The following is a 26,482-nucleotide window of genomic DNA, read 5'->3' as shown; positions in this document are numbered from 1 at the left end:
AAAAAAAAAAAAAAAAAAAAAAACAGTCACATACATTCATGAGGCAACCGTATGACTAGAAGTGAATATATTCACCATTCCAAGAAACATACACACATACCCCAAACTGAGAAACGTCTGTTTTATAATTAAGGTTATCCAGTAAACAGATATTTTTTGAGCTCCTAATATATGCCACCCACTGGATTTGGTGAAGAAGATATAGTGGTAGACAAAGTAGAAAAGGTCTTGTTTTATTTTAGTAGAAAAACAGATATTTTTAAGTGGTCAAATAAATAATATAACCACACGCTATGCTAGTTACTAAAAAGGAACTAAAAGGAAATAAAATAATGACAAAGAGAGGAGGCTCTAAGAACGATCTGAGGTGGTGACTTTGAACTAAGTCCTGAAAGATAAGAAGAAGCCAGCCATGTGAGGACCCTGAAGAAGACATTCGTGGCTGAGGAAATGGAGCCCGTGTGGAGACAACCTTCTCAGATGTTCGTTTCAACCAGGAAAATAAGAAATGCAGCCATCACTGGAGAAGAGGAAAGTTAAAGAAAGGTTTGGGATTTTTTTGGTTTGGGCTGGGTTGTCTTTTACTGAAAAAGGATATTTGAACATATGTACATGCTGGTGGAAATCATTTCATAGAGATTGCTTGAGGATCTGGAAGAGACAATTTTTTTTAAGATTTTATTTATTTATTTGACAGAGAGAGAGATCACAAGTAGGCAGAGAGGCAGGCGGGGTGGGGGGGCAGGCTCCCTGCTGAGCAGAGAGCCGGATACGGGGCTCAATCCCAGGACCCTGAGATCATGACCTGAGCTGAAGGCAGAGGCTTTAACCCACTGAGCCACTCAGGTACCCCCGGAAGAGACCATTTTAATGAGGGCACGTAGGGATTAGAAATGGATCTAATGCACAAATGAAGAGATGATCCTCCTCTTCCGCTGTAAGGATAAAAGAAAGAGATTGTGCAGATGTGGGTAGATTTGTGTTTTGATAGTGTTAAGTGAGGTTCCATAGTGGGAGGAGGGGATATGGTGGGTTTGCAAAAGGAAAAGGTATGACATAACTGTCTCAAACAGTGGAAAAATCTGGTTGGCAGGGAACTGAGGAAAAAGTGGTAGGCAGTGTTGAATGCCCATGTGAGATCTGTGATCACTAATGTAAAGCAGTGTTTCTCCAGTAGGGCTGGTTTTTGTCTCCCCGTCCCCAGCCTGGGCACATCTGTCAATGCCTAGAGATATTCTTGGTTATCACACACGGAGGAGGGGACAGTGCTGCTAGCATCTAGGGGATAGAAGGCAGAGATACTGCTAAGCATACAACAGTGCATAGGACAGACCCCGCAACAAAGAGTTATCCAGCTCAGAATGTCAATGGAACCAAGGCTGGGACACCCAGATGTACACTGATGTCATACACACAGACCATCTCTGGAAAGCTACATAAGGAGACTGTGATAGTCTCTGTGGACAGGAATAGGGTCATGGGACAGATTGAAAACAGGACTTACTGTCATCCTATGTCTTTTTAGGCCTTTTAAAATCCAGCTTGTAGGATGCCAGCTCAAAGGAAATGGGATTTTTGCAAGGGGAATACAGGGAAGGATGCAGAATATTTTGGAACTGAGAAATTTTCCAAGATACTGATTATAAGGACAGAGGGTAGTGACAATGCAAAGCTTGTCAGAGAGAGGAATGAAGATAAAGAAGGCGCTGATGGATATGTAAGGAAATGATCAAGTTTATCAGAAGTCTCATGTGGTAAAAATAGACACATTTTTGGAGACAAAATGTTGGAGCAATTAAGCTGGAATTATAGGAGATGATAGGAAAATAAGATGTCTGAAAATCAAATTGTAAAGGAAATACCATAATTTTTAACAAAGACAAAGTCTAGGGGGAGGGGGTGTTAGAGAGTGGTTGAAAAAATTAGGAAAAGGACATTGTGACAGAAGGAACGGTAGAACCTGAGAAACTGGGTGCTTGGACGGAGGCCTCCGGTCAGTGGCTTTTTCTGGAGCTAGAAGTACCTCTCACCGAGTGGATGATTAAACTGATAGATGCCATGACCAGATACTTAATATACATATCAGTCATTTTTGTCCAAGAGAAGTCAAGGGACTCACCCCATGATTGCATTTAGAAAGTAGACGAACAAAGATTCAAGTTCATGTTTTTCAGCCCAAAGTCTGTATGTACCCTTTCCACAATGCTATGGCTCTTCTCCCGGGAAAGCCTGGGGGAAGTTGTCATCAAATCTGTTGAAAGTTAGGTGAGCTTAACATTGGCAATAATATAGACAATAAAAAACTCTGGATAATGGAAACAGACTGGGGAGAGGGGTGTCTGGCAATGATGGATTTGCTTCACGGTGCTCATTCCAGTGAGTCCTTCTTAACATGGGCTCAAGGCAAAAGGAGTGAAGAAGCCGTGGAGGAAAGAAATTATAAGGGGGAAAAAAACAAATTTTAGTGATTTCCAATAAGTATATTCATAATGTTGGCCTGTATTCTAAAATATAATTTTTATTACACGTATTCTTTTTATTAAAATACACAAAAGGTATAAATACTGGTTATATTATAGGAGAACAGCATCAACAGGTGACAATCAAAGAGTCTTGAGGACTATTTTAAGGACAACTGAGTTGGTTGCCAAGAGGTATTCAAAATCTACCATTAAATGCAACCCATGTTTTCCTAACATATCCTTCACAAGTTCCACATTGTCTCTTCTTATGTAACTCTTCTAGTCACCTACATGTGAGTACACACACACACACACACACACACACACACACACACACACACCTAAAATTGCACTGGAAATATACATGCTGCGTGAGGAATGGAGCAACTTCCCCAAAGATCCCCCTTGCTTCTCTGTTAGCGTCACCTGGTGGCTCAAGCTCTGCCTTCAGAAGTTAACATGCTTCCAAAGGGACACTGGCCTTTCGGTCTCTTTAGCTTATCACACAAGCCTAGTCCTCTTTTTCCGTCCCTTGTACACTCATGTCACATCCATATCTGAAAGACAGCCACCCCGAGGTAGATAGTAGACCCACTCCAAGAGGTGAGTTAACAGGTGTCCTTTTCAATGTGTTAAAATGCTTGTGGACACTTAAAATGAGTGTAGAACACCCTGGTGGCTGCTTCTTCCTGCCTCTGCATTTCACACGGCAGCCCCAAGTCTCATGTTCTTCAGTCGTATTCCCCCTCCCGTCTGGCTCATGAGATGAGGAACGGTAGATCTGCTGGACCCTGTGGTCTCTAGATACTCTTGGCTCATGTCTTCTCACTTGATCTCAAGTGGGCTTAAGAAGACTGTCATTCAAGACCATATTTTCAGGGCCTGTAACAAGGAACCATGTGGAGAGAATCCCAAAGTGCTTTTCTTAGAGCTTATATAAGCCAAAAAAGGTCTTAGATTCCTCAAAACTGACCAGAGATAGTTCAGACACATTGACATATAAATGGTCAGTACTGGTGAGATTGAATACTGCCCCCAGGTAGCTGCTGCGGGCCCACATCTGGCCAGTAGTGCAGTAGTTCATTAACTTCCCCTCCATCAGCACTAGATCCTGGGGATACTTAGAGTTCCTCAAATAGACCTTGTGATTCAGGGGCCGGTTGTTGCAGGACTGACCCCTGAAGTACACTTTGGAATACACAAAGTAGAGCCCAGTATCATTGATCACAAGGCCACCCTTCTTATACTTCACCCCAGAGACAAGGGCAATTCCATATGTGTCTTCCCATTCCAGAGGGATGGATCTTGAGTTGGGCTTGCCTGAAATCAAATCAGAGAGGAGCTTTCAGCCAGGACTGCTCATGCACCCAACAAACGAAGCTTCCAAGGTGAAACTGTGGGCCGTTCCTTGAGCAAAGGACCAAAATGGCACAGCCCATATGGAACTGGCTAATGGGTCAGACTCGATCCATCACTGAATTCCTATGACACCGCTACTGAATTGCTTGCCCTAATTTTGTCATCTACACAACTGGGACAATAATATATATCCTAATCAATTATAAGGAGACATTAATGAAATTAGTTTAGTTCTCTGGAACACGGACTGTATGATCTTCAGAACTAACACCAAAATTTCTAGGTTTTGAGGTCTCTCTAGGTGGAAAAAAGCTAAACCCAAGGAAATTATAAAGTTGGGAAGAACCCTTAGGGATCATCTGGTCCAACTCCTTACCTATACTAAGAAGTCTTCAGTATCTCCACTTTGGGCTAAAATCCCCTTTCTTTTATGTCTCCACAGCAGTATAATCATACCTTAAGCAGAGAACACTCTGTAGTACCAAAATGATCACTTATGTACCTGTATTTCCCTATTAGATTTTAAGTTCCTCGAAGACAGGAATCACATTATTAATCTACTTGTCTCCAGAGCTCGGCACACATGTGTTCAATAAATATCTGGTGATCCAGGCGGGATCATTCTACAGCTTCTGCCTAAATAATTCCAGGGCAGTGGCATACCCTTTCTATGATACTTGTCCACTTCTCAGATATTTATGGACTGTGCCCTGGGAATGCCCATACCACATTGTTCTCAAATGACTTTACTTCACTACCTGGCCACATGCAGGAAGTCCACCAGGGCCAGGACTGGGCCCTTCCTCTCACTCCTACTTCTACTCTTGCACAAAGCACAGTGAAGCTCTTCCAGAAAACCAGAAAAGCACTGACTAAAATAATTGATCACTCCCCACCTCCCTAGATCTCACCTCTTGAACCCATGCCCCAAATCCCCTAGGGGTCTTTGGAATGACTTAAAAGAGTGAGCTCCTCATGGGCAGGGCTCCTCTCATACTCCGCTCCATTTTGCCAGTTCAGAACATGGCCTAGACTAGAGTAGGGGTGCAGTTTGGGTGTGAGGTTGACTTGACTATTAAGATGGGACTATTCTTGGGTGTCAAATACTATCACCAGAAAGTAGCAACGCCCTCTGAGCACAGTACCCAACCTGTCAAAGGCTTTTCCTGTCAAAGGCTTTCCCAAGACCCATGTACCTCCCAGATACAGACCTGTTAGATGGGCCACTTTTCTCAGCTCCCTTTTTTCAGAGGGCAGATTGGGTTGACCTGCATCATGGAGAGATGAAAGATATATATATATAAATGAGATACCAGTTTTCTTTTGTTGGGACTCCAAACTGGTCATTTAAATAAAAACAATTTTTTAAAAACATAAACGGTAACAGTCTAACATACACTAATCATCCAAGCGCAAACCGGAGAACTTGCAGCCATCGGTACTTCAGAAACAGAGATAAAACATAAACCAAATTGAGATAGACATATGCACAGACTATGTCATGAAAAAACAATAAAAAGGTTGATTGAAAAAGAGCTATCATATTAGTTACTGCATTTGAACTTGCCACAATCCTTTGAGGTAGGGATTATTGTCTGATGGCAAAATGAGCTAATTTGGATGATCTGTCCAAGAAGACCCAGCTACACAAGGTCAGAATAGGATGGACGCTCAAGTCTCCTGGCTTCCGGTTAGGATTTTTTCCAGTTCTGCTGCCTGTAGGACTCTGTAGAACAGAGGCCAAAGAAGACTTTGATTTTACCGCCTGGCCACTAGGTCTTCCCCTCAGTGGCATTCAACCATCTGCCCATATTAATCACCCTCAGACCTCAGATGCCTTGACTAACTCCCCATTGCACATAGAACACATCCCAGCCTCATGATCTCTGCCTGTCTGTCCAGCCTCCCCTCCTCTGCTTGCTCAGATCGGCCAAGGCGGCACAACACAGGGGCTGATGTGATCTGAACCCACCCAGCTACCAGCCCTCGTGCCTTTGCTCATGCTGTTCATCCGCTCAGAACACCCTCCAAAGAGATCTTCATGGCAAATTCCTATCAACCCCATAAGTACCGCCTGCAGTACCTATTTCTTGGGGGAAACCCTCCCAGGCCATTTTAATCGAATATGGTCTTTCCCTCCTTTGAAGCCTAGAGTCACTTTGTCTTTACCTCTTTTGTCAGCTCTGACTCTCCATTTCTGTGATAACTGCGTGACTTGTCTTACTCCCACCAAATAAATGGCAAACTTCCTACTATATGTTTAATCCACCAGAGTGGGCATGCAACCAGCAAATATTTGTTAAATTAAATTGGAGGAAGTAGAACAGACAATAGCTCCCAAAGTAGTCATTATTTCTCTGACTTCAAATATTTTAACCGAAGAGAGCCACCACTCAGCTAATGAATTCAGCTAACACATTTAAGAAAGATTCACAGAAGGGCCCTCATCCACATCAGGTTCATTACAATTAGCCTGTAAAACTCACCTGTGGTGTGAGATTGCCACTATCAGCTGAGAACATGACCTGAGTAATCACGTCTTCTCTATCCACCCAAGACCACCCACCATGAAGGAGGTGTTAGCGAACAGGAAAGGCAAAACTGAGTCTCCTCTACATTCCTATACCACAAACCATCTGTGCAACTGGTTTGGCATTCAGCCATGTACTGACAGGAAATGGAACAGAGAACCACAGGTTGCATATCTTTCTATCCCTCGCAGAGCCTTGCACAGTGTGATTCTCATAGAGGGTCCTTAGTAAGAACACCTGCTGGAGAAATGCTGAAATAAACTGGAAATAGATCCTACACGTAGGTGATGAATGTCTCCTACCCCTGGGGCCTTTGCACATGCCATTCTCACTGCTGGAATGTTCTCCCCTATCCTCCCACACCACCCCACATACATGCATGCACACACAACACCTCCTTAGAGGGGACTTTCCAGACCACTCTGTGTTACATCGCACTTAGTAGAGTCTGAAATTATAGTCTGCTTGCTTACTTTTGTTTACCCTTTACTGCGCTCTGAAAGCTCCCTCGGGGTAGGACCCTTGTCTCTCTTGTTCTTAGTCATCACCTACACCCAGCACCCCCCTGGGACATAAGAAGCTCTCCAAGAACATTTGTGAATGAATAAAAGACTTAAATGAGTGAACTGTGGAAAAATGGAAAATGAAAAAGAAGCAAATAAGTATGTTTAAATAATCTCGGATAGTACATCCCAGAGAAAATCACTGTTAATTTGTTGAAGTACAAGTACTTCTAATTCTTTACTAAGAATATAAAAATATACACATGCACTTATATAGTTGATTTAAAACAAGCATAGTTTTATAACTTGTCTTTTTTATTTAACAATATAGAGTGCACAATCTCCATGGCCTTAAACGTAATTATATGGATTTCAGTCGCTGCGTAGGAGGCCCTCTGAATATACCATGACGTATTTAATTTCCTATTAAGAGGCATTTAAGTTTCTTCTGACTTATTTATTACAAATAGGCTTATAAGGTAATGATGAACATAATTATCTATGAGTTTTGGGGTATATCTCTGATTATCTTATTAAGATAAATTCTTAGTGATGAGATTACATGGTAAATTAACACTTTTTTAAAAAGAAGATTTTGTTTATTTATTTGACAGAGAGAGGAGAGCATGTGAGCACAAGCAGGGGGAGCAGAACGCAGAGGGAGAGGGAGAACCAGGCTCTTGGCTGAGCGGGGAGCCTGATGCGGGGCTCGATCCCAGAACCCTGGGATCATGACCTGAGCCGAAGGCAGAAGCTTAACTGACTGAGCCACTCAGGTGCCCAGTAAATTAACATTTTTAATCCTTTGGTACATTTTTCCAATTGGTCTTCAGAACAAGTATAGCAATTTACATGTTCCCTGGCTGTGAACTAACGCTTAAGCAAAATTTTTTCTCACATTTTTGCCAATCTGGTTTTTTTTTAATTTTTACTAATAGGATGAATGAAAATGGATATACCCTTGTTTGATTTGCATCTCTTTTCCTATTAATAAAGTGGCTACTTTGTTCTCCATGGTGAAATTGCCCAACCTCTGGTCCATCTGCGTGGATGACAAGATGCTTTTTACTGGAAGAAACAGACCTGGGTCATCTGTGCACTTGACTTTTAATCACTGAAATGATCCTAGAGAGTGGCGGAGAGATGAGTAATGAGGCCCCTGTTTCACCAGCCACATTCCACTGATTTTCAAAGCTGTTTTATTTTAGAAATCCTCCAAAGGTTTTATTTTTCTAACAAATATTTCTACTCTGCTTGAATACATCAGGACTTTCTAACACTTAGGGACTTAGACCTAGAACCAAAGACCAGAGTGTCCACAGGATGGGTCCTCCAGAGCCCACATTCTGGAGCAGTAGGTGACTTGGGTCACCTACAATAGGCACATAAGAGAAATTGGAATCGGCTCCCCTCCTTGGATGGCCAGTGCTGCCTTCCATTTTCCTCCCAAGATTTACCTATTGTCTTTGCAGAGGCGTCTTGCTTCTCATCTTTATTTCTCCTTCCATGGCCACCACAGACAGAAGTTTCCCTGTTTCACAGAGCACTAGTCTATGTGCTGGAAAGCCCTGCCAGCAACAAAGCACCAAGAGCCCGTGTCCCTCCTGCCCCAGTTCCACACCAGCGATTTGGGGCATATCCCTAATTCTCTTCCGAAAAGTGAGATGGCTGGACCAGATTTGCTCCAAGCTCCCGTCCAACGTTCGGTCGATCTCAGCTGAATAAACCAGAGCATGCTAAATCTACCTGCACATGTTTCCAAACAGTGTCCTGAAACTTCACACAAGGTCAGTGTTCAACATTTTCATCTTTTCCCTTGTCCTGAATCTCAACAGAGGCCTTTCTTTTATTGAAGGTACCTCATGATTGCCTTTGTGGGGGAAGCTGGACTAGGCCTTGAAAAATGGCTAAGGTTTCCCCCTCAAGACTGCCAGGGAATGCAAAAGAACAACTTTAATGTGGATGGTTAATTGCATATTTTTTAAACGCTTAAGGGGTGCTTGGGTGGCTCAGTCAGTTAAGCATCCGGTTCTTCATTTCAGCTCCAGTCATGATCTCTCTCAGGGTCGTGAGATGGAGCCCTGCGTCCGTGCTCTGCAGTCTCTCTCTCCTTCTCCCTCCGCCCCTCCCCTCTAAATAAATAAATAATTAAAAGCTCAAATACATCCTAGAATTTTTTTCTTTAAATAAAGCTTGACTCTTGCGTTATCTCTTAGAGAGTCTGAAGAGGAGATGACTTTTCCCAGAAACATCTGTCTCTGCCTGCTCCTCTCTACATCTCCCTGGGAGCCACAGCCACTGCCCTGTTCACAGAAACCAGGAGGCCTGTGAAGGCAACAGGAATGGAATCAGCTGTATCTGTGTTGTCTCTTTCCAAAGCCGAATGGAAATTACTTGAATTGTGGGCAGTACTCAGTTTTACTGATTTTGAATGATTACATGTACTTCATATGTTAGGGCAGCTCAAGGAACCAAAATGAGCAATGATTCTGAATTAGCCAGGATTCCTTTTGTAGTATAATGTATCCGAGAGTGGGATGGAATTCAAGGCATCTGCCCCACGTGGTTTAGCAATGAGGACTGTCTTTAGAGACTCAATACACATCTGTAAAATGACTCACCTATTTGCTTCTCCAAAGACGATGCTGTATGACTTTTGCTGGTGGACTGGCAACAGAGAGGGAAAAGATGCATCGTAAATATGAAGTTCTTTAAGATAGCGGAGGCAAAGCCGTCAAGTAAACAGAATAAACCTGAGAAGGGCATCTCCATACCTCAGAGCCTCTCCTAACTCGGACTCTGGCCATGCCATCCTGTCTCACCACGCCCGGGTTTTGCAATTTGGAATAGTTCTAACATTTTTAAGTATTTTCAAGGAAATTTAGTTGGGTCATTTAAACAAATTCACTTCCGAGCAAGACTCCAAATTCTTTTTCTTTCCTGAATCACGAACCTCTAGGTAGAGGTTCAGCCAGCGGCCTTGCCAGCTGTGAAAGGAGGGACAGTCCCCGCCAGTCCTATTTTGGCCCTGATCCTTTCCAAGAGAGCAAATATCCCTTTCACTCACTTGAGCCTCGGCCTCTGAGAGAGAACGACTAGAATGACCCATTTCGAAGACAGGAAGAGAAAGGACTAGAAAAGACTTTGCAAGCAAGGCCACGGTCCCTCTGGGCCTCGGTGTCCCCCTCCCCCACTACTCCCCCCCACCCCTTCACTGCAGCAGAGCCGTCTACACCGCATCTCCAGTGCACAGCAATCCCCACAAGGGCTTACCTCTCTGAGCTCCGCCAGCTCCTTCTGCAGGTGGAAGAGCTGAAACAGCCCCAGCCCCAGGCCAACCAGGGCCACCAGCACCATGAAAAACATCACAAGGAGACACAGGCCTGTGTTGTGGTCCCTCGGCGTCTTCAGAGGCGGCAGGGGCACCGGAGGCAGGGGCGGTGATGGTGGCGGCGGAGGCGGTGGTGGCGGCGGCCTCCTCGGCCCAGGCCTCCCGGGCACAGAGGACGGACACGGGAGGACGGAGCCCGGAGGCGCCCAGGGGGAGCTGGCGCTGCCGTCCACCCAGTAGATGTGGGGGTACAGGGGGTAATTCAGGGGCTGCTGCATGGCAGTGGGTCGGGCTGGCCCCCAGCGCAGGTGTCCAGGCCGGGCCGGCACGGCTGTCTGTCTGCTGGAGAGCAGGAGAGCCGGCTCGCTCTTTATAGTTTCCAGAACCCCAGGGAACACCTCTCTGTCGCTCTCTTTCCTCCTCTGTCTTTCTCAGAGACACCCACTGACTTTGCATCTGAAGCTGAGAAGCCTCAACCAGAGGCAGAGCAAACCTCGGGAAGTTTCCGCCCACAGTTCTCTGGTGAGGCCTGCAGGGCCCCACGCAGAGTCCCCGCCGCCTGCCACAGGAGAGCCTGGTCTTTCTCAGGCCCCGCGAGGGCTGGTAGCATGGGCGCAGGCCGGTGGGCTCTGTCCACCTGCCAGAGGCCGGGAGGGGGGTGTCCAGGTCCCAGGGGGCGAGACTGTGGGGTGGAAGACAGCAGAGACCTGCCCACATCTTACCTTTTGCTCAGGGAATCGACCCCTTGCTGCATCCTTTCCCCACACCTTAGTACTATTTACCCTCACACAGCAAAGCACTATAACGTGTGGGGTAAAATCTGCCCCACCCCCTCTCTGGGGATTGGATCAGAGGCTGCAAACCAGTGGCTGAAATGCCTTGTGGAACCCATAGACCTCACTATGTTTTTTCTCTTCACTGTGGTCCCTTTTAAAATTGGGATAGTCTGCACTAAAATACATATATATATATATGTATTTTAGTATGTTTTGAAGCATTAGAATACTGGACACCCCAGAGGTCAGCCGAACCCAGTCCCCCGGGCTGCCGCAGGTCTCCCGCTGGCCCGCCCACGCTCCCTGTGCATCACTGGCCCCCTGGCCCCCTGGCCCCCTGGCCGGGCAATGGCCATCAGTCCCCGCAGGCCTTCGTTTGCAGCCTGTGATACAGTTGTCATGTGTAATACATGGTGCCCAAATTTGAATTTCACATAAAGAAATGTGAATCCTTTTTAGGATAAAAAATAATAATAAATCATTTTTAGGATAAGTATATCCTAAACGTTATATGGGATACACTAAAAAGTTATTTATCGTTTTTCTGATGTTCACATTTAACTGATTGTCCTATTTGTCTTTTACTAAAGATGGGAACCCTATCTGGACAGCCCTCACCCTTTTCTCTGGCTTTGAGTATTACTTATGTGCCCGTGACTCCCAGATGCTTGGCTGCAGTCCTAAACACACTCCCAAACGAACCCCCAACCGCTCATAAAACCCGCTTTTCCATTTCACCGGAGAACGCCACTGTTCAGATCTCATTAGCCTTTCCATCATGCTGGGCATTTCTGCACCTACCATTCTGGCTCTCCATCTCCGCCAAGGCAACACCAGATTTAGTTCCCTGCCACACTCTTTCCACCTGCCCCCTCCCATACTACCTGTTTCACTTGACGTCAGTCTTTGTGGTGACAACTTCAAGTCCTCTGTTTTTCTCTCCCGCAGCATCTGAACCCAGCCGGTTGATTTTCCCCGAGCCTGTTTCTCACATCAGCACACTCTCACCATTTCTATTTTTCCTGTTATTGTCTTAGGTCAGACGTCGACTAGCTGTCACCTGCCGTAGTTCAGTGACACCCCAACTGCTCCCCCCCACCAGCCTTCCCGAGCACAAATCACCCCGCAGAATGACGCAAGAACCATGCCGATAAAAACACACTCAGAGATCTCGCCTTCTCGCCTAACACCTTGTGCTGGAAGGTTTGAAACCAAATTCCCTAGCGGGACACACAGGGCTCCTTCCCGTTAGAGTCCAACAGCCAGCACTGCCTCCTCTCCAGACACTTCTGCCCACATCCCACTCTGCGCTCTGGAGACAGCGTGACAGTTGGGAGCAGAACAACTGCACGAGCGTCTCACTCTCTTTTCGAGGTGGGCAGAGCTAATGTGCTTTTGAAGTCACACATGGGTTTACTCATAGTTGTGAAAAATGGCAAGTTTCAAGTTCAGAAGTAATCATCAGAATGTATAAGTTAAGAATTCTACCATACAGACAACCAAAAAAAAAAAAAAAAAGGACCAAAAACAAAAAAAACCTTGAAAGTACCCTGAGACAACTCTGACAAAAATTGTGTAGGATCATCTTTTTTATACTAGAAAAATTTTACTGACAGTGGCAGATTCAGATGAGTGAAAAAACACACCACATCGGGGATGGGTGGAGAGAGAGCGTTGCACGATGCTTAGGGATTTGTGGTTCTGGGGCTAAACTGCCCGGGGCAGATCCCAGTTCTTCCACTTACAAGCTGTGTGAGCTAGACAGGCCACTGCCCCTCCTCGGAGCCACAGTGTTCTTGTCTATAAAAATGGACCCAAACAGAACAGAACGGATTCCACAGGCACTGTGAGCACTGGTCAAAGCACCTGATACACTTAAAATAGTGCTTAGAATCAAAGTAAGCTCTCAGCAAACGTTGCCCTCACTGTTGTGGTAAGTGTAGCAAATCTCCCCGCGTGCAAACCATCTGTAGACGTGACCTACGTTTCAGCCTTCCACGGAGGGTAAATCAAGGTGCAGAGGGGAGGCAGGTGGCAGGAAACAGGACAAGGGAATGCCCAACAACTAGGAACTCAGACGTTTCACCAGTGGACTGATGGACCCATCTGTTTCAGGCTAAGATCCTCTCTGCTTTTCTCTCTCAAACTCTCACAGAAGCTTCGAGCATTTTTCAGTAAGAATGATGTTATATTTCACATCTCCCCCCGCCCTGTTTCTTGATATAATCCCATAGGAGGAATCAGAATCATAAATATCTCCCCCAACCCATCCAGTGTCCTCAGATCCTGGGGAGACTCTGAACGGAAACGGAGACAGAGAGCAGTCTTTAAACAGCGGTAATTCCTCTTCGATAATGTCACCGAATGTCATATGTTGGCTAAGTCATGGAGAAATAAACCCCGTAAGAGACAATAACAGGGGGCGCCTGGGTGGCTCAGTGGGTTAAGCTGCTGTCTTCGGCTCAGGTCATGATCTCAGGGTCCTGGGATCGAGTCCCGCATCGGGCTCTCTGCTCAGCAGGGAGACTGCTTCCCCCGCTCTCTCTCTGCCTGACTCTCTGTCTACCATGATCTCTCTGTCAAATAAATAAATAAAATCTTAAAAAAAAAAGAGAGAGACAATAACAGGGACTTGTCACAGTTTGGGGTATTACCAGAACCTTGTTCATCAGCAGGAATAACCTTTTCCAATAAGATCGTAGCTCCGTGATGGCTGGGGGTGAGGAAACCCATGTATTTGCCGTGAAAGATGCCGTGAAGGGCCACCTGCCTGGCTCAGTCATCAGAGCGTGCGACTCCTGATCTCGGGGTCATGAGTCTGAGCCCCACATTGCGTGTAGAGATTACTACAAATAAGTAAACCTTAAAAAATCCACTGAATAAATAAATCAAAGGACCAGCAGGCTGGTAGCTCCCACGTGTAGAAAACTCCAAATGAGGAATGTCTCTCTTTCTCACCTCATCCCTCTACTTGTGCTGGCGGCATCTCTGATTCCCGAACCAGCATTCCTTGAGGATGGATGGGGAGAATGATTCAGAACTGGTGATTTCTTTCAGATAAGGGGTGGGATTGCCGGTCCTAGAGATTTAATGGGATGTGGGTGAGGCTTAGGAGCAAATTTAAGAGCAGGACCAAATCAGAGAACACTCCTTGTACAAGCTGTTAGAATTTTTTTTAGGTATCTGGCCTCATTAGATGAAATTCAAATTATCTTTAATGCGGGTTCCTCTGCCATTGTAATTCCCTTCAGAAACTGTCCGGTCCCTTTAGTAAAAGAATTCCTGTGATCTTTCCCCATCTTAGCATGTTAGCCGTATGGAGGTTAAAAGAACAGAAGAGGCAGGAGAAGGGGCTCCTCTTTCTTTCCGTCCCTCCCGTGTTTTAGCACGGGAGCGGCTTCAGTGGACCATGGCCTGGAGCGCTAGACGTGACTCAGGAGCCACCCAGAGTAGCGCCTGAGGGAACCAGAAGCTAACTCTTCCCTGGGGACCGGGAAGAGGATAAAAAGGCAGGGATAACGCTGAGTATTAACAAATTACATGTGGCACAGCATGTCTACCTCGTTCACTACCACTGGGTGAAAACAAACCCATGTTGGCTGAATTGCCAAACACAGAAGAGTCTGAGGTCAGAAACAGGGCCCTGGTGGGAATGAAGGTCCCTCCGCAACCTCACTCATGGAGCTGAGCGGCCACCATCGGACGACACTGCAGGTGCGATGGGGGAGGTCCCCGCCTTTCTCTGAGCCCAGCCCTGGCACTCCTTCAGTCGCCACCGATCCGTTTCCAGGCCATTGAGAGTAAAATCTGAAATCTTTGGTGTGACCTCCAAACCCCTCATTATCTGGGCTCTCCCTTACTCAGCAACTCTCTGCTCTTCCTCTCGTGCCATGTTGCCGTCACACGGGCCTTTCCACTCACCAAATGTGGCAAGTTCTCGCCCACCTCAGGGCCTTTGCACGAGATGCTGCCATTGGCCGGAATGTTCTTTGCCCCAGCCCTACCTTTACATGGCCAGCTCCCGGAATCCTTCAGTTCTAAACCAAACATCACTTCCTCAAAGAGGTTTTCACAGGGCACTCCATCTAAATGAGATCTTCCCAGTTACTATTCTTTCATGAGACTGTGTTTTGTTTTTTCCTTTTGTGGTTCTTATCACATTTTCAAAAATAGATATGGACAGATACAGATCGATACAGAACCATGTCTGTCTTCCGCACGCTCTTGTGCACACAGCCTAGTACGGTGCCTGACAATAAATCCTGAAATGATTCTTACCAGACTCCCGTACGGTAGTTTTATAGCACCCTCAAATCACAACTCCATCACTTTCTCAGTTTCTCTTCAGATTTTAGCTCTTAAACCCTCAGACAAGTCAGAAGACATTTGGGAGGAACAGCACAGGCTTACACCCAAAGGCATCCGCCCCATTAAAAATCCAGTCGGGTGCCAGGTTGGTCTTTCCTGCCTCCAGATGACCTCCTTGCCACCCAAAGCACATCCCAAGGGGCCAGGGAGAGACTGTCCTCCCAACTCAAAAGTTTTGGTACCTTTCACGTGCAGTCACTGTTTCTCTCAAGAGGCTTATCAACTTTTCTTGGAGTTAGAACCCTGGTGGCTGGCCCTGACATGATAAAGTTAGGTGGCGTCTCAGCAGAATGAGCATTTTTTATTTGATTCTTTTTTAAGTGGCTCCACGGCCAGTGTGGAGCCCAGTGTGGGGCTTGAACTCACAACCCTGAGATCAAGGCCTGAGCCAATATCAAGAGCTGGATGCTTACCTGACTGAGCCACACAGGTGCCCCCATTTTGATGTTTTTATTGAAGTACAGCTGACACCCAGGGTTGCCTCGGTCTCAGGGGTGCAACAGAGTGATTCCACCTCTCCGTGTCGTGCTGTGCTCACCACAAGTGTAGCTACCATCTGTCACCACGAACACCATCACAATACCCTTGATGATGCCTCCTGCGCTGCTGACCTTTCATTCCCGTGACCTCTTCATTCCCTAACTGGAAGCCTGTGCTTCCCACTTCCCTTCGTCCACTGTGCCCGCCACCCATCCCCTCTCCTCTGGGACCAGCACTGGTTGGGTCCCTGTATTTAAGGGTCTTTTCCTGCTCTTTGTTTGTTTTGTATTTTAAATTTCCCATGGAAGGGAAATCATATAGTATTTGCTTTTCTCTAATTTACTTTAGTTAGGATCACATCCCCTAGGTTCATCCATGTTTTAAATGGTAAGCTCTCATCCTTTTCATGCCTGAGTAATATTCCATTATGCCTGTATGTGTCCATGTATGTATGTACACACATACACACACACACAGGGGTGCATATGTCTTTTCAAATTAGTGTTTTTATTTTCTTTGGGTAAATACCCAGCAGTGGGATTACTGGATCCTATGGTATTTCTATTTTTAATTTTTTGAGGGGTGTCCAGGACTATTTTCCACAGAGGCTGCACCAGTTTGCATCACCATCAACAGTGCACGAGGGTTCCTTTTTCTCCATACCCTCAGCAGCACTGGTTACTTCTTGTCTTTTTGAGTCTAGCCATTCGGACGTGTGAGGAGATCTCCCACTGTGGCTCGGATTTGCATTTCCCTGATGACTCGTGATACTGAACACCTTTTCATCTGACTGTTGGCCATCTGTAGGTCTTCTTTGAAAAGTTGTCTATTCAGGTCCTCTGCCCATTTTTAATTGGGTTATTTATTCACAGTTAGGTATCTGATATCTTGAGTGTACTTTTGTATATGGCATGAGAGAGTGGTGGACCAGTTTCATTCTTTTGCATGTAGCTGTCCAGTCTTCCCATTTATGGAAGAGACTGTCTTTTCCCTACTTATATTCCCACCTTCTTTGTTGGAGATTGACTGTACAAGTATGAGTTTATTTCTGGACTCCCTGTTCTGTTTTATTGATCTACATGTCTATTTTTGTGCTAGTACCATGGCGTTTTGATTACTACAGCTTTGTAGCATAAGCAGATTGGTCATCTTTTTTTGAGCCCTCATATGCGAGCATAATAATACATTAGAACCACTGCAAAGAGTGCTGAGGTCATACACTGGTTACTAAATTGTATGAACGTCTTCTGGATTTCTGCCCATTAGAGAAATAGCTGACTGTGAATTCCAAATCTAGAATGGTTCCTGCTATTAGAGTCACCATAAATACCTATCGATGAGATGAACGTAAGTGAGGCAGCTGACACTCGAGTAAGCGAAACGACTCGCCCAGGGTCACAAAGTCTGTTGGTGTTTGAGCCAAAATTCTAACCCAAAAAGAGTACGATGTGAAAATGATTGGGAAATAAGAGTGCTTCAGACTGCCCCGAGAGCAGCACCCCCAGATGCACAGGACGGGGAGCTCCCTGCCTCCAGGGTGGTGAGGAGATGCGACAGGGTGTAGGCCACACCCGTAAACAGCATCTTTTAAGAGTGGAAACACCTGAGTCTTGTGGGCTCTTTTATGAGCCCCTTATTGATGTTTGAAATGTTTCATCGCAAAAACACATGTCATGGTGGGTTTGTGGGAAAATCAGAAGCACCAAAGACTGACTCAAATGTCAAAGTCGTTGTTTTTGTCACCCACTGTTTCCTTTGAGTGTCTAGCAGATGTTGGTGAGGGCTGAGGATCTAGATGCCTCGAGAGCCTTCCATCCTCAGGGTCTCACGAGAATCACCTTTTGGGTGCAGAGCCTCTGAGTCTGGGATATGGTTTTCTGTCACAGCTGTGGGACAACAGGAAAAGGACAGCCTTAGCCCCATGAGTGAAGAGTCCTGGGTTCTGTACCCTTTTGTCAGTCGACAGAGGAGTTTCTCACCTCTGAGGCTTGTTTGCAAACTGGCTGCAATATTGTCGTACCAACCCCAAACCTCCCGGGCTCTCGAACCTCATCACTAGAAGAATCTGGAGATCATCCTGCCATGCCCCTAGTTTCACAGACATGGACCTGAGCCCTAGACAGCTGAGAAGATTCTCCCAAGGCCACAGCCAGAGTGTTGGAGAGTTAGGAAGAAGACCTGTCTGGTCTCCCAGTGCTTTCATAAACCTCTGGACAGGAAAACATGCCACTTATTTCTGTCCAATTCCATCTCTGTGTTCTCGAGTGCCAACCCGTGCAAAGCACCACGGAGGGTGCAAAGACATGCCCTTGGCCATGCACAAGTCTTTAAGGAGCTCCCAGTTGGATGCGATGTCCCTGCTGTCTTCACATCCCTCAAATCCACCAGCCTTTCCTGTCCCACGTAGTAAAAATGCTGACTCAGTGTTCCGTTGGGATGGGTGGAGAGGAGGGGGAAGAAACACTTATTTCATGGCCGCTATATGCCAGGCGCTCTATACATTCTCTTACTTGACTCTCAGACAGTCTTCTAAGGTCAGTATCATCTGCATTTTGAAATGATTCAGAAAAGCTGAAGAACTCACGAGGTAGCCGAGCTCGGATGTGAATTCAGGTCTTTGCTCCAGACCACACTGTCACTCTCCAGCTTTCTCTTCTTCCCACAGCCATCCTCTTGTCCTGCCGAGGCTCAGGCACCTTGAAAACCTTTGACAAGTAAGTTCCCTTCCCCCAACAAATGACATCAAAATCCTTCTTGTCATTCTAGGGAACCTGAGCTCTAAGTTGAAGGTCTTCATTCGACTTTCCAATCCCCACCCTGCCCCCCTCACCCCTCCATGTCTCTCCTGTTTTTATAACACCTACCTGCCACACTCTTTTTTTTTTTTTTAAGATTTTATTTATTTATTTGAGAGAGAGAGCATGAGCGAGGAGAAGGTCAGAGGGAGAAGCAGACTCCCCATGGAGCTGGGAGCCCAGTGCGAGACTCGATCCCGGGACTCCGGGATCATGACCTGAGCCAAAGGCAGTCGTCCAACCAACTGAGCCACCCAGGCGTCCCTACCTGCCGCACTCTTGACCATGAACTCTCCGCACCTCTCTAAAGGCACTGTGTTCCAGGCACTGAGGCTTCCCAGACCCAGCCCTCCCCCTCTCCTCACCCTCACCTAAAGACAGGCAGCCCGGGCCTTGCCACCTCCTCTGCTTCCAGAAGAGGACACGAGAGCCTAGCAAGGCTGTCCTTCCACCGGGAATCCCCAGCCCAGCCCACACCTCTGCTCCTCAGAGGTCCTGCTCCTAGACATCATGGCACCTCACGATGTGTGTGTGTATGGTGTCCCCTGGTCATGTTACATGTGATTTTCAGTCCCTTTTCCTGGGGATCTCGCCATCATTCCCACCCATTGCTTGGTTTGTGCCCTTCACTCATGGTTAATCCTCTTTATCTTATTCTACCCGATTAGCTTAGCCCAATATCCCCCAATTACACTTGGGAATAGCCTCTACCCACAGTATCCTTGGGTCTTCCTGACGAACTCTTCCTTCAGTTCAGACAACACCCGTTTGTGGAAACCTTCCGAGTTTTCCTCAACCTTTCCGAGGTGAAAGCCTCCTTCCTTAAGGTTCCTGTGCCTTGGCTGTAGCACTCATCCACTAAGTCACTGGAAGTCTCTCTTCTTTCCTAGAGCCAAACATCACCACAGGGACACTTTTGTGCCCGTTTTGCAGCCGCAGTCGCTAGCCTGGAGGCTGGCACCTGGGAAAATCTCAGTAAATATTTCCGAGTATTGCTCGCCTGGAGAGACCCTACGGGTTAAAACTAGAACCAAATTGTGGAAGGTTCTGCTCCACTAGACTCTGAGTCCTGCAAAGGTTGGGGGGACACCTTCTTCCCTCGGTGATTCCTGCTGTGCCAACGACAGGCTACAAACACAGAAGGAGCCACCCCAGGCTACCGTCAGTTCCCGGTTCCAGGAAATATCTAACCGTCGGATGGATGATGCCTTGGCGGAGATTAGGCGCAGGGGCTGCCCTAGACCATCCTGACCTCCCTAGTAGCTCCAAAGAGCGTGGTTCCATGGTGAGCAAGAGGTTGGTTAACAGCTCAAAGACAAACAGGAAAAGTGGGGGACAGAGGAATGGACGTAAAAGAGGCACAAGGTGGCAAGTAAAGGGTCAGTGAGGAAAGGGAGGCTGAACACTGGAGAAAGGGATCGGAAGGACTGGCAAGAAGGAGAGCGTGGGAGAGCGGGGCTCCTTGACCGCAGGGGAGTGCTTGCGCACCGGCACGGCCGACGACCGAGACCCTGCTAGCCTGGAGGCCAGAGGCGTAGAGAATATTAAAGCTGACGTGCTGAAAGCCGCTGCTCCTGGAAACCAGCCAGCAATGGCCTTAATGCCCATTCCACCAGGCCAGGAACCTAAATCCTAGAAAATCGGTCACGGTGAACAAAATCCAAGCCACACAGGAACACGGGAAACACCCTGACTGCCCCGTGCCATCTGGCCCTTCCTGCTGTGCGGCAGCCTGGCCAGCCCCAAGCCAACATGCCTGAGCCTCGGTCCTCAAGCCACGGAACTCGCAGAGGCCAGCCCACCTCCAGCTCTGGTCACCCACTGGCTCCGGACCCCATCCATCCCTTTTTCTAAAACATATTGCACGTTACCTCCCTGAGCTCTGGGACCTGTCCAGTTTCCGAGGAGGGCAAGGACAGGAGACCTGCACACATGTTGCTTTTGCTGCAGGTCCGGCTCTGACTCCATGGCCTGGTTCTTACCAGCACACGGCCTCCTGCTGCCTCCAGGGATGTTTGCAAAGTGCCGTGAGTGCTCACGTTTATGGGGTTCCCACTGCGCTCAGACACCGAATCGGATCCTCTATGTGGATTCTCCTGTCGAGTCCTCGAGATAAGCCAAAAGGGTAAACAGTCTCCTTGGCAGGTCAGGAAACTAAAGCTCAGAAAAGCTTTTCCAAAATCACACACACAACTACTAAGGGGCAGAGCCTGGATTTAAACCAGTTCCAGGGCCCACGACACAGTGTCATCCAGGAATGGATTGTTCCCTGATCCCAGAGTCCCTGCCCACATGTCCTTTCCTCGAACACTCGGGCCCCGCTTTGGATCCTGCTGCCTCCCAAGGACTGCTGCCCTGCCCCAGGCTCTCCTCCCTGTGCCATGCCCCTGGCCCGCGTGCTTGAGCCCACAGCCCCATCAAGGCAGCCCACGGACAAGTGCCCTGCCAGCCTACCCGGGTGCCTCCCAGCCGTCTCCTGTCCCACGTCTCAGTGCTCGGGGGACAACCGTCTGCGCTTTTGTCCCCAGCCTCAGAAACCCGCCCCCATCACCACTACAGAGCCCCACCTTTGCATCTTGCTGTCCACATCTAGTGTGTCCTTCACCCAACAGAACCAGTTTGCACACACACCGGGACCCGAAGCGTGTCCGCACGGCGACTGAGCGCGGCCGGATCAGCGGCTTGGCTGTAATCTAACCCGCGAGTAACCTTCATCCTACGCTGCCCTTATCCTTGCACATCTCACTGTTCACCTATCAAGGCCACTTGACAGCAAAGAAAGGGAGATGTCAGCCCTGGCCTGGCGCTACCTGGGCTCTGATCCTCTAAGCAGAGAGGGGGGCTTGGGAGGGTGGATTTCAGCCAAGGGAGCAAAGGTCCTTCACCTCGCAGCCCTGGATTCACCTGCCGCGCGGCTCCGCACCCTCCTCGTTGCTGCACGCCGAGTGCTTCTCGCACCAGCATCCCGACGTGTGCACACGCGCGTGTGTGACCTCCTTGCACAGATCTGCTCCTCTCCCTGTGCTCTGTTATCGCCCCCCACCACGCAGGGCGGGGGGGGGGGCGGGGGAGTCTGGCGAGGACAGGCGCAGAGAAGGAAGACCCAGATGGCCCAGAGACGACTGTGGTCGCGGAGGCAGCTGCGTCTTCCCCGTGCTCCCGGGGCTGGTCCTCTGCCAGCTGCAGCTCTGGGGCGAGGGGGCTGCTGGGGAAGTGGGCAGACGGGGCAGAAAGCACTTCCTTTCACTCCAGACCTCAGGGCCCGAAGCAAAGCGTCATCACATCTCCTTCCAAACATCCCTCCTCCCCGCATCCCGTTTCTCTAGTTTACGGGCACCTTGTGTCGCCTGTTTCTGCACATTCCCGATGCCCGCGGCGCGCTGGCTGCCATCCCGTCGGGGGTCCCAGAGCTCACGGTCGGGGCACTCGGAGCTGGAACGCCTGCTAGCACTTGGCTGCGTGTGTGTTCATGTACTCACGCTGCCTCTGCCGCCTGGCCCCGGGCCAAGCAGGGATCCTGCCCTTGACCTCCACCCAGCGTGGCCATCCAGTATAACCTCCCCACCGTCCGTCTGTCCAGCCGGAAACCTGAGGTGAAAGACCTTCCCAGGTGCCTGGAGCATCTTGGCCGGCGGCATAGCAGTTCCAAAAAGAAACTCTCTCGGAGCAATTAAACATTAAAAGTGTCATATTCAGAGGTTTCTCGTGCATGGATGTCTCCTTCCCTGCCTCGGGTTCTCCACGCGTCAGGTGCGCAAGGGCGTCTGCTTGTGGTGCGAGGTCCATGCACACCTGACAGCTGAATGACTGCGTCCCAAGGAACGAAGTCTGGTCCGCACTGAAGACATCCACGTCCTAAGTGACATCTCTCATCCTGAAAGAGGGGTTAGACGTTCTTGTCACTCACAATCCTCTTCCTGGATCAGACACAAAGACTCTTTCTGTCATTCAGTCCTTACGGTGCCTGAGTCCTGCCACCACCAAACACGGGGAAGGTCTCGCCCCCATTATTGCGGACTTGAACTGTCAGCTAACGATCAGCAGCTACAGAGGAAATGGACTAGATAGAGAGAGAAAGTATCGTGCCCAAAACCTAACACTAAAGATGAGAAAACAGAGACCCAGGGAAAAAACGAATGAGTCAGGCTCACTCGGGTTGCGAGGGGCAGAACCAGGGCCAAACCCCCATTCTCCTGGCATCAGTCAAGGCCAGCTGTGTCCCGCAGCAGGTGGGAAACACCCTGACCTCTCTGGAGAGGGGGCACAAACCACATGATATTTTAGTTCCATTCAGACAAATCTATGATGCTCTTATGTCCCCAAGATAATTGGTTTCAGCAACATTTGTCCCCATCGAAGAGCAGAAATGGTGCTTCTTGATGGCTTTGCTGGACTAGAAATAGTGAAGTGGTGTTTGCCCTCAGAAGAAAACAGCCAACTTTCTAAAAAAAACAAACAGACTACCCCCCCTCCCCACCAAAAACCAGCTCCTATACGGAACTGGAGGGGAGTGGGGACAGGGGACGCAATTTAGGAGCCCAGCCCTTACAGCTGAGGGAGACATGAGGGTTTGTATATGACACTTACACGAGGGGAGGGCACTGAAATCCCCCTCAGTGACCGCTTGTCCCCTGAAGTGGAAATGTGCCCTTTCACCCCTGCCCTGTGCGGGGGAACAACAGTGCGACTTTCTCCGATGGATCACCTGTCCTCTTTCTCTGCCTCTGTGGTTCGGTCACAGCTAATCCCACTTGGATCCCCTCCTGCTCAGTCACGAAAACCACGAGTCCCGCTGGCCCAGGGGTTGGAGCTGAGCGATGGGCAAACACAGATATTGGTGCATCCTCTGAGCCCAGCAGGGCCTTGATCGTGGAGCTCTACCCTACATTTTATAAGTTGTGGAAGCCATAACCTTTTCTTTTCCTTTCTTCCTTTTCCTTGTTTTTTTTTTTCCTTTTTTCTCTTTTCTCTATTCCTTTCTTCCTTTCTACCTTCCTTCCCTTTTCTTTGTTTGTTTGTTTCTTTCTCTCTCTCTCTTTCTTTTTTTTCTCTTGAGTATAAGCCTATTTGAGTTGGATTTCTGTCACTTGCAAACCAAAGAGACTAATGAACACACTGTAAGGACACTGAGTCGGTGCTCAGGAGAATGAGAGCTTCAGTAAAAGGCAGTGACGATATTTGGGGCACCTGGCTGAGTCCTGCGGCTCCTGAGAAAAGGAAAGGTCAGCCCCGCCCAGACGGGGGTGCAGGCCCTCAGGAGATGCACCGGTGCCAGCAGAGCTCGTCAAGACCACAGGACTCACCCTGAGCCGACATCTAGTCCTCCGCCCACCCAACTTTCCAGTGAGACTCAGGGTGAGGATATGAAGCTGCTTTTGATGAGGTTTTGCCCTCTCTGACTCCCACAGTGCTCTCCAGGTCCTCAGAATATAATTTTTAAAGGCACCCAAAGACACCCAAATTAGGGCTCACCACCAGCCACATTTTTTCTGTTGCTGAAACCCCAGCTTCCTCCCTCTACAGTAGACACCTGACCTAAAGCCCTTCTTTGTCCGTGAGGGCTGTCCCTCCCTGTGCTCCCCAGGCTCGCACAGGGAGGACGTCGCTCTCTAACAAACGCACAGGATTTGAGCTCCGCGACTTAACTGCGTCCTACTTTTTGGGTAGAAGCTTTGATTTCTCGCTGCCTTCCCTGGTTCATTTCCGGCTAACCCTCAGTCCACCCTTCCCATCTGAAGCTGGAGAGAGGGGGCAAGTTTCAGATGCGTGGGCCACCGCCGAGCTGGGGGTTACCAGGCATTCTCCCAACTTCCCCTGAGCATCAAGCCGTGCGAGCCACTGTGGGGAGACCCTGGAGCACGAGATGCTGTCCAATCCTCGAGGATCCCACCCGGCAATCCATCAGAGGGGGTCTTATTTGCGGCTCCTAGAGGACAAAATGGCTGTAAAATTATGCGCAGCCTAAAGACAACTCATTCCTAAAGCCCGTGTTGTGCTGTGTGCTCCACCAACCTGACCTGATCTACTCCGGCACCGCGTCTGACAATCCCCTTCCCACAGTGTGACCAATGTGGGCTGTCGGTCACCAGGAGCGGGCAAGGCACAGAGGCCAGCCTAGGTGTCCCTGGTTGTACGCTCCATCCTTGAACTCCTGGCACCAAGCTCTGTGCTGCCCTCATCGGGGGAGCAGAGAGCAGACCAGTCCTTATGCAGGTGGCCCAGTCAGACAGACGGCCCTCAAGCAGAAGATTCTCCATGGGACAGGCACTGCATTGCAAGACCAAGGGTGACAAGCACTCTGGGGGGAAAGTCTATTTGGAGTGAGTGTGGGGGATGGACAGAGAGGGGGCTTGAAGAACCAGCTCCCCTTGTTCATTTTAGCTTTGTGTAAAAACACACAATTCGTGAGAAGTTGTCATCGGGTCTGTGGCTGCATCTCCACTGCTCAGTGTGCTCAGGGCCCCCTGGGAACCGTCCCTGAGCCACAGCCCCATGGTCCTCCTCCTCCAGGTGAACCTGGCTCCTGGGAGCCCTTCCCCACAGCCGCCCCTCGGGGCACACGATCCCCGGCAGCTGCCTGGTTCCCGGGGCCTTCCTCTGCCCACCTGGCTCCAAGCCCGGGCCCTTTCTTTTGGGGCGGCTCTGACACAGCCTGAAAGTCAGGATTTCCAGAGAGGAGACACATCACAGGCTGCCGCGCCCACGGCCCTGCGCGGGCTGCGCCGAGAGCTGGCGGGTTCCCAGCGCAGTGGAACATGTGTCCTCCGCCCGCTGGTGAGAGTCAGCCCTCACCTCGCTCCGTGGGGCGGCCACGGGGGTGCAGAGGGAGCCCCGGCCCCGCGTTGTCTTTCAGAAAATCAAGCTGGCGTCAAGGCACATTCGCTGCTGTCCTCAGAATCGGAGCCAAAGGAGGCTTTTACCCCTGGAGACTCAGGCAGCAAGAGCCAGATGGAGGAAGCACTGCGAACAGCAAGACCGAGATACGGTGTGAGACGGGGCTGTGCCAGGAGCAGCTTCTGGAGTCTGATGCTTGTCAGCCGTAAATCTGCATCCTGTTTGCCTCAGTGAGCACCTACGGTTCCGTCAGCACACACAGGGGATGTGTTTTTCATCGTATGTGTACGAATGTGTGCATGACTGTGCAAACACTAATTGCAACTATAAATATATGAGTATGCAAATAGCATGAGTACATCCGCGTCCTCAGGACCTGGTAATGTTAGCTTCGGCTCCTTGACTCACTGATAACATAAGACAACGTTGCTCACTCATTAATAACCTTTCCCTAAACCAAAGGACATGGACATTTACCTTCATTTCCCAAGTAACCACAGGCACCGTTCTGTGCTCGGACAGCAGAGGGAAGCCCTCTTCTTACTGGAAAGGGAAAGGTGAGAACAGGTGGGGGGCACTTCTCACCCAGCAGCTTCCTCCCTAAAGATCTTCACAAAGAGGATCCTCCATCGAATCGACAAAGATTTATAGAAAATTTAAGGAAATACAGAAGCCCTCAACTTATTACTCTCTGGTGGGAGATACCAAAAAGTAAATACAAGCTTAACAAACAGTTATAACCTCACAGTAAGAGTAAGCACAAGTGCCTCGGGAGCCAGGGGGAGGGTCCCCAACCTTATGGGGCAGAACGCGGTGTCAGAGAAATATTGCAAAACTGTGATGCTCAAGCTAGGCCTCCAGGGGTAGGTAGGCAGGAAGCAGCTGGGCTGCAAGGGAGGGAGAGTCACTCGAGGCGGAACGAAGAGCACAACGGAGGTGGCGCATCCAGCAACCTGCCAGGCTAGGCTCAGCAGCTCTTTTTCTCGCTGACACTCAGGGCCGTCTGACGTTTTATACCTTTACATGAGGATTGGCTTTCTCTG

General features: G+C 48.7%; 1 protein-coding gene across 1 annotated transcript; it reads right to left on the bottom strand.

Moving 5' to 3' along the window:
• Positions 1-846: 846 nt before the first annotated feature.
• Positions 847-13,409, bottom strand: FASLG (Fas ligand). Its single transcript, XM_047705505.1, has 4 exons — positions 10,129-13,409; positions 9,477-9,522; positions 5,033-5,089; positions 847-3,782 (listed from the first exon to the last, which is right to left on the bottom strand). Exons 1-4 carry the CDS (start codon positions 10,462-10,464, stop codon positions 3,388-3,390), a joined length of 834 nt encoding a protein of 277 aa, XP_047561461.1. The 5' UTR covers positions 10,465-13,409; the 3' UTR covers positions 847-3,387.
• Between the last annotated feature and the right edge of the window lie 13,073 nt (positions 13,410-26,482).

This window comes from Lutra lutra, chromosome 15 (assembly GCF_902655055.1).
Source record: "Lutra lutra chromosome 15, mLutLut1.2, whole genome shotgun sequence".
NCBI classification, from domain to species: domain Eukaryota; kingdom Metazoa; phylum Chordata; class Mammalia; order Carnivora; family Mustelidae; genus Lutra; species Lutra lutra.
Note: the sequence above shows the minus strand (reverse complement) of the source record. Positions and strands in the feature narration are given on the sequence as shown.

Bases quoted from the DNA above. Each gene is read 5' to 3' on its own strand.
- FASLG (XM_047705505.1), bottom strand. From the start codon at position 10,464: ATGCAGCAGCCCCTGAATTACCCCCTGTACCCCCACATCTACTGGGTG. The intron at 9,523-10,128 runs GTAAGCCCTTGT...CTCTGTTGCCAG, and splicing joins AGCTGGCGGAGCTCAGAGAG to TCCACCAGCAAAAGTCATAC. The intron at 3,783-5,032 runs GTCTGTATCTGG...ATTTGATTTCAG, and splicing joins AAAAGTGGCCCATCTAACAG to GCAAGCCCAACTCAAGATCC.